Source organism: Alexandromys fortis, unplaced genomic scaffold, assembly GCF_014885135.2.
Source record: "Alexandromys fortis isolate MF-2015 unplaced genomic scaffold, M_Fortis_MF-2015_v1.1 scaffold_10, whole genome shotgun sequence".
NCBI lineage: Eukaryota > Metazoa > Chordata > Mammalia > Rodentia > Cricetidae > Alexandromys > Alexandromys fortis.
The window spans coordinates 13,714,421-13,722,978 of NW_026067895.1; the positions used below are offsets into that span (position 1 = coordinate 13,714,421).

Below are 8,558 nucleotides of genomic sequence, written 5' to 3' on the forward strand. Positions count from 1 at the left end.
GAATATAGTCAACATAACTGTATCATTAATTCCCCAAATCTAGAGAAAAAGACATCCAAGCACAAGAGGCATTTTGAACCCAAGTACACAGAACTAGAAAAGAACCGCTCCGTGACATATTATAGTCAAGGTATCAAAAACAGGAAGTGAAAAACAATATTAAAAGCATGAATCAAAACTACCACCTCATCAACCAAGATAGAAACAGTAACATTAGCTCTCTTATAAGCAAGAATCTTAGCAAAAAGACTAGCTCATCAATAAAGAAACAGTAACATCAGCTCTCGTATAAGCAAGAATCTTATCAAAAAGACCAGCTCACCAACAAAGACAGAAACAGTGACTTCAGCTCTCTTGTAAGCAAGAATCTTAAGAAGGGAAGCATGGAAGGATACATTTCAAGAACTGAAATTAAATAACTGCTGACCAAGATTGCTGTGTTTAACAAAACTATCTTTAGAAATTGATGGAGAAATTAGACAGTCTTTAGTATCTCTTAGGTATATGATGATGCCAGCAACAAGTAGGGATACTTTGACTTCATGCTTTTATATGTGTTTCTCTTGTACTTCTTTTTCTTGTTGCTCCTAAGAATTTAAGCATTACAGTCAAGCCAATAGAGAATAACCTTGTTTTGTTTCATATTTTTGAGTAAATGCTCTCAGTTTTTTCCTCATTTAGCATAATATGGCCTATAGATGCGTTAGGTTGAGACATGTTCATTTTATTCCTAGTATCTGCAGGACTTTTATCATGAAATGATGTGGGATTTCCCTCTGTATGCTATGAATACCATTGGTTAATAAAGGAACTGCTTTGGGTCTATAGCAGAGCTATAGGGGAACAGAGCTGGTAGGGAAAACTAAACCAAATGCTGGCAGAAAGGAGGTGGGGTCAGGGAGAAGCCATGTAGCCCCGCTGGAGACAGACACCAGAACTTTTCCTGGTAAGCCACAGCCTTGTGGCAATACACAAGTTAATAGAAATGGGTTGAATTAATATGTAAGAGTTAGCCAATAAGAAGCTAGAGCTGATGGACCAAGCAGTGATTTAATTAATATGGTTTCTGTGTGATTATTTTGGTTCTGGGCAGCCAGGAACAAAACTAGTGGCATTCTCCAACAATGAAAGGGATGCTGAACTTTGTAGAAGCCCTGTATTTTTTTTTTAATGTCAACTGAGATGATCTTGTGGTTTCTGTTCCTTAAGGCCATTTATGTGTTGAATTACACATATTTATTTGCATATGTTGAATCAATCTTTTCTTTTGACTCACTGAGTGGCTTGAATGAGTGTGGGTTAAGTTACTTCCTGTAGCATGGGCAACTTACCATCAACTACACCACAGAAGAAACTGGCCCCTCTCAGGGAGGGGTAAGATCTCATAAGCACCCCACCCATTTCCTGATCCATGATGGGATGCTGAAGGGCCCAGTTTTGTGCAGTCTATGTCCAGAAGACAGCGTTTCAGAGCCTGCTTCTCCATTCTCTAACACTTTACATGTATTACCATGTCACTCCTCCCCAACATTTCATGGGCCTTCATGGGGTGCTATAGATGTCCAGTTTAGGGCTAACCACTCAGTAGTCACTTAGTCTCCATACTTTGGCCCATTGTGAGTCTCTGCATTAATAACTGCCTTCCTTATCATTTTCAATGAAATGTGGAGTTATTAAAGATGATATTAATACAGATTAGGATAATCTCAGAACTTTCCTTGAAAAACAATCAATATCCCAACTGTACCAAGCCACATGTTCTAGTCGGAACTCTTTCAGGGAAATGCTGTAAGAGAAGAATATCCCAGCATATATAGATGGAGACGGAAAGACTCAAACTGTGTGTGCCAGACAATCTGATCTACGTGATATCTGTGCTTTCTATACCAGTTCTGGCTAGTTTTATGTCGACACAACACGAACTAGAGAGAGGTTGAGGAAATACCTCTACACGATTGGGCTGTGGGCAAACCTGTTGGGCATTTTCTTAATTAGCGATTGATGGGGGAGAGCCCAGCCCACTGCGGGTAGTGCTGCTTCCGAGCTTGTAGTCATGGGTTCTAAGAAAGCAGGCTGATCAAGTCATGAGGAGCAAGCCAGTAAGCAGCACTCCTCCATGGCCTCTGTATCAGCTCCTGCCTCCAGGTTCCTGCCGTGTTTGAGCTTTTATTCTATCACTTGTATTATTTTTAATAAACGCTGATTGGACAGTAGCCAGGCAGGAAGTATAGGTGGGATGACCAGGCAGGAAGCAGAGGAGGGACAACCCCATTGTCTCGCTTTGTATTTTCCCATGCCGCCCCTTATAAACCGACATGTGGTAAATGTAACTTCTTTGTTTGCTCCCATCCGAACAGAATGTGTTCTCCAGGCAGTTAGAATCTTCATCTGATTTGTTTACCGTGATGCCTTCCTTGCCTTGAACAGTGTCCAGAATACAGTAGGTTCTTAACAACGCTTTAGTGTAATAGATACAACTAATAATGCTATCAACAAATAATGAATTAAGTGATAGTAAGTTTATAGTATTTGGTAAATTAATGAATAAGTGAATAAATGAGATTTATGAGTTCTTTTGTACTGTTTCCTTACTTTTGTTATCATTTTAGTTTATTACTACGCTGCTTAGAGTTTAAAATCTTTTCTTAAAAGCTTATTAGTGAATAGAGTCACCTTTTATTCGTATTTATTATCTAGTGCCTCCTAAATTGGACATAATGAGTATCTGTTGTGTGAAAAGTACATTTAACTACTATTTATCATTAGCACAGCTGAATGGATTTATTAAATTATATTAAATTAAATAATATTTAAATTTATTTTATCTTATTAACTTTTTAATTTTATGTATATGAGTGTCCTGCCTGCATGTATGTCTGTGCACCGCTTGTATTGTGGTGCCTGCAGAGGCCAGAGGAGGGCCCAGGACTTCCTAAGTGGGCATTATATTGAGGTGAGCTCCTATGTATGCTTAAGTGGTAAGATTTCATAGCCATTTTAAATGTATATCATTTGAAAGCAATAAGACTGTTAAAAAAGGCAAAATGAGTTTTGCATTAAAAGTATTATTGATAGAACAACAATAATGGAACGAACATTTCTTTCACTCAGATGGAGAATTCAAATGTAGATAACAATTTCTCGGATTCTTATCATCGAAAGGAACAGAAAGAGGCACTTGACATTCTTGTCAAGCAGGTGACAAGAATGCGCACAATTGGCTCCACATCAGCAGTACTGAGCAATAGCTCTTCTGGGACAACCAAAGTGGCAACACTGCTCACTCAGCCATATACGGGACTGCCTCTTTCTCCGTGCGAGAGTGTCCAAGCGCAAGCGTTTGGTTTCTGGAGCACCGCTGGCTTCTGCTTCAACTTGTGTCTTGTGGAAACCTTTCTTCAAGCCTTCCAGGCTTCCAGCAGAATTGCTCAATGCAGGTGCATGCTGTTGCAGCTCTGGTAAGGACAGATGCTCCTCAGGCAGTGCCACCTTGAGCTTCTGTGGCCAGTTTGGCAGGTATTTAAGCATCGTATCCGAAGGCGCCGCATCTTTGTTGTTGAGGGATGGTACAGTTTCTGTGATGTTTAAAAGAAAGTGGGTAGGGGAGAAAATATTCATGTCAAAGAGCATTCGGGAAACTAAAGACACTTGAATAGCAACAAAACTATTTTTACCAGGATATAATTAAACACAGAAACAGAATCAGCAAGTATTGAATATCTAAATGGTTTTGCTTGCTGGACAGGTCAGAGTGCTATGATCTTACCAGGGTTCTCTTTACGCATGGCCTTCTAATATCTTTCTTCATGACTCCTGTCTTGCTCTTTATCACAGTAATTTTCATCCTTTGACATGGAACTCTTACTTTTCTGAAATCATGTTGGCCATTGAAAACATTAGTGTTCACGTTTGCTAGGCACGTGTGGTGGCACACGCCTTTAATCCCAGCACTTGGGGGGGGACAGAGGCAGAGGCTCTGTGAGTTCAAGGCCAACCAGGTCTACAGAGTAAGTGTCAGGCAGCCAGGACTAGGTAGAGAGACCGTCTCAAAACAAAACCCCACTCATATACATGTTTTCTGGCCTGAGTAATTTTCTTCATTGCTTTTGAGCCATGAAAGGAATCCTTGAAAAAATATTTTCATAATTTTAAGAGCTTAAGTGTCCCACAGTGTCAAGGTGCTGCTTCAGGATAGCATTTAAAAGACAGAGTTTCCAGCAGTTTAGCTCTGACCAGGAGGATGGATGTCTCTAAACACTTATGTTTATCTTCATTCTCCATAATGTTTGCTCCAAGTCAATGGTATTGTATAGTCAAGAGAGAAACAGCTTAAAACAATGGTTCTCCACCTTCTTAAGGCCGTGACACTTTAACACACTTCCCCATCTTGTGGTGACCCCAACCATAAAATTATTTTCATTGCTACTTCATAACTGTATTTTTTCTATTGTTGTAAATCGTAATGCAAATATCTAATATGCAGGCTATTTGATATGTGTCCCCCCCCCAAAGGGGTCTTGACCCACAGGTTGAGAACTGCTTGCTTAAAAGAACACCAATCCCAAACCATGTGCTTCTCAAAGAGATTAGTGTCTCCTATGGCACATGTGCCAAAGTGTTAAGTGTGGTGTTTGCCCAGTAGGAAATGCTGCTAGACCCACCTGGCCGCTGACTTCTTTATACCTATCTATGGTTCAGCATGGACTGACTGTTCCTGTGGCAATGCCAGTTAGGGGTTTAAAAAGAAAACATTTTCTGCCAAAAAAAAAAACCCACACAAAACACAACAAATGAACAAACAAACAAACAAACAAACAAAAAATCCCTTACAGTAACACAAACCCTCCCCTGCCTTTTACCTAGTCCAAATGCACAAATTAAGAGTTTTAGCAAACAAAGAAACTGGAAATGTTGGTTCCGTTCAAATTTTAAAACAATGACTCAGTCTTGCTGCTGTTCTTCTTCAGCTTACCAATAAGAAATAAGAAAACCCAAGAATCCAAAAGATACAGTAAATGTGGAAGGGAGATGCCTGGGTAGCCATGGACGCTTTACGCTTTAGAGAAAGCCAAACCTTTCACCTATACAGTGGTGCGCTGGGATAAAGCTTCTTCCTGAGAGTCCTGTCGTTCCCTGAGACAAACCCTTCACCTATAGAGGGGTGTGCTGGGACAAAGCTCCCTCTTGAGAGTCCTGTTGTTCCCTGAGCCAACAATATACTTCAGCAGCTGGAATTTGGCAGAGGGAAAGCAATAACACTGTTGCTACTTTACCTTCTCACTGCTCCCTGCCAGCTCGCCATCTAAGTCAGCTATGCAGGTGACATTCTGGGTGATTTTATGTGTGTGTGTGTATATACATTANNTATATATCAGAAGTTTTAGCTCTTTTCTGAAGTAAGACTCTTGAACTTTAACTCACCTTATTGGTTCCTCCTTGCTCTAAAATTTTGTCCAGATAGGGCTTTCTTGGTGGCCAAGCAAAGCTGATGATAACTTTCTATGTACTTAGAACTAGTAAGCAAAGGCCAGTTATAGTTTGGGTCAGAGTTAATTTGCAGGTTTTTGTGCCTTGAAATTATTTATTTAAAATAATTTTTAGCTTATTTTGAAATCCATATTTTTAGCTTGTATATACTAGACTCACATTACATTTTAATCTAACTGAATTCATTCAGGTACATGCTTTTTAATCACTGAAGTTTTATATAGCGCCAGTGAGTGTTCTGCCATGATAGTCTGAAGGCTAGCCTCCCTTCTTGCTGGTCCCCTTCACTTTTCTCTAGGGTTTCTCTTGCACTCCCCTACCCTTTAGATTGAAATGCAAGACCTAATTCAAAAAGCTGCAGGTCAAGACTGGCTTGGTGACATGCTTTACGGGGGGAGCAGGAGTTCTCCCAGGCATAATCCACAGCCCAGATTTGGGCTCCTGCTAGGATCAAGCGCTACCCTAGCATGAAGCTGCTGGCAGCTGCTTGCATGTCTACCTCCCTCTGATGGGTTCTCATTGAAATTCTTTAATCCAAGCAAGTTACAAAGACCAAACCTGAGGCTGGGGAATCACAAGCCGTAGAGGACTGGGTCTTTCCGACTGGGGCAGCCGGTGGGAAGCAAAGCACGGAAAAGCTGGAGAGAGTTCCAAGGATGCTCACCTGTTATTGACCTTTGTCGCCGAGCTGGCGCCTTCGGGGCCAATACCATTGAGTGCCCACAGATTTCGATTACCGTTCGGACATATATACGGTCACACACCTTAATGACTTCGTTCAACCACTCTTCCGTGACCCGTGCCCTGCAAGGCTGGCTTAGCAGCAGCCAGAACCCCAGGAACGGGAGCAAGAACTTGCTGGACATCATGGTCTGGGCAGCTTCTGGAAGGCTCAGCCTTGGCGGGACTGGACTCTGCCGCTTTCCTAGTGCTCGAGCCGGTTCTTATATCCCTTGGGCGCTCTTAGCGCCTGGGTAGATGGTTCCAGCTCCACCCTCTTTCCTCCCACCCAAGGCATTGCCTTCTTGGGTTCATCTTGATCACCTTGCTGACCTTTCCTTCACTGCGTCATCTTCTGTTCTTATCCCGCTCACCGCACTTTTCCTCTCTGCTCTTGCCCTCAAACCATTCTGCATTCCAAAATTACTCTGGGTTTGAGACTTTTCCTTGATTCCAGAATAAAGCATGGCCACTGCTCATATGGAGACCAACCTTCTTACAAACAAACGCTTGCCAGTACGAACATGTGCCCCCTACCTTCCAACCCCAGTAATAGTTGTAGTTGTCCAACCCCAGACGGTCTGTCTGTCCGGAGAATCTGTAACAGGAACAGACTAAACCGACGATTTTCCACCCGAATCCTGGTAGAAAACACTGAAACTTGTTTATTGTTTTCTTTTGCTGATGTCAACGGGGTTGCTTTTGCGATTCCTTTTCGGCAAATTCCTTCTTGCTATTTTAAAATGCTGCTGAGTTTTGTATGTTGGTTTTAGACTCTAGAGTGGAGATTCTGCTAGTCATAATGGAGTACACTTTTTTCTCTGTATAGAATCACGTAATCGGCACCATTTGACATCCTTTCTGTGTAATTGTTTTCTGTGTTCTTTATTGACTTATTGTTCATCCTAAACTCTTCGGGACCATCTTGAACAAGAACATGGTCCTTCCCTTGTTTTAAATATCAGAAAAAATGCTTTTAGCTTCTCTGCCAAGATGATGCAGGCTGTGGCTTGTCATATACTCTTAATTATGTTAGGTATGAACTTTCTATCATTTGTTTTAAATCATGAAGCAATACTGGATTTTATCCAATCTACTTCTATTTTTATGATTTTTGTAATTCATTCTGATGATTATATTATAGTTATTGATTTGCAAATGGTAAACCATCTGTACATCTATCTCTAGGGTGCAGCCATCATGGTTCATGAAAGCTTTTTTTGATGTTTTAATATTTTATTGAGTGTTTTTGTCTATATTTATCAATGACATTGGTTTATAGTTTGGTTCATTGTGTCTTTGTCTCCTTTTGGTGTGGGGTGATGCTGACCTGGCAGGATGAATTTTGATTCTTTAGAATAGTTTGAAAATAAGTGACACTTCTTTAAGAATTTGGTAAGATTTTTCTGCAGAGCCAGCTCAGGCCAGACTGTCCTTTGTTGGGAAACTTCTTGGTTATTCAGACTCATTACTTATGCTATACTATTTCTGCTTTCTATGTCCTCATGGTTCAATTTTGGTAAATTATCTATATCTAGAAATTCATCAATTTTTTTCATTTTTAAAATTTTAAATGAAATTGATTTATTAGATATTGTACGTAGCATATAAGGCCTTTTCGGATTTTTTACACTATCCTCAGTGGTGTAACTTTAATATTAAGTAGCAGACATATAATTAAAAGACCAAACTACCTCAGTTTGTGGCGATTCAGTCTGGAGGTCTAATCAGACTAAAGACCCAAAAACCTGTGGTGTGCTTTTAAAAAATGAACCTGAGTCCGAACACACTGAACCTGATAGAAGAGAAAGTGGGAAGTACTCTACAACACGTGGGCACAGGAGACCACTTCCTACGTATAACCCCAGCAGCACAGACAGTAAGAGCCTCATTGAATAAATGGGACCTACTGAGATGAGACTGAGAAGCTTCTGTAAAGCAAAGGACACTGTTGCTAAGACAGAAAGGCAACCCACTGACTGGGAGAAGATCTTCACCAACCCCACAACTGACAAAGGTCTGATCTCCAAAATATATAAAGAACTCAAGAAACTAGACCGTAAAAGGCTAATCAACCCAATTATAAAATGGGGCACTGAGCTGAACAGAGATCTCTCAACAGAAGTTCAAATGGCCAAAAGACACCTAAGGTCATGCTCAACTTCCTTAGCGATCAGGGAAATGCAAGTCAAGACAACTTTAAGATACCATCTTACACCTGTCAGAATGGCGAAAATAAAAAACACCAATGATAGCCTTTGCTGGAGAGGTTGTGGAGAAAGGGGTACACTCATCCATTGCTGGTGGGAATGCAAACTTGTGCAACCACTTTGGAAAGCAGTATGGAGGTT

At 40.8% G+C, this 8,558-nt stretch overlaps 1 protein-coding gene across 1 annotated transcript; it reads right to left on the bottom strand.

Annotated features, from left to right (window-relative positions):
- Positions 1-3,097: 3,097 nt before the first annotated feature.
- LOC126512767 (prorelaxin-like) lies at positions 3,098-6,402 on the bottom strand. Its single transcript, XM_050160716.1, has 2 exons — positions 6,152-6,402; positions 3,098-3,575 (listed from the first exon to the last, which is right to left on the bottom strand). The coding sequence occupies exons 1-2, from the start codon at positions 6,354-6,356 to the stop codon at positions 3,229-3,231; spliced, it is 552 nt and encodes a 183-aa protein (XP_050016673.1). The 5' UTR covers positions 6,357-6,402; the 3' UTR covers positions 3,098-3,228.
- Between the last annotated feature and the right edge of the window lie 2,156 nt (positions 6,403-8,558).

Coding starts and splice junctions, on each gene's coding strand:
- LOC126512767 (XM_050160716.1), bottom strand. CDS start 6,356: ATGATGTCCAGCAAGTTCTTGCTCCCGTTCCTGGGGTTCTGGCTGCTG. Junction 3,576..6,151: donor GCGACAAAGGTCAATAACAG/GTGAGCATCCTT, acceptor TAAACATCACAG/AAACTGTACCATCCCTCAAC.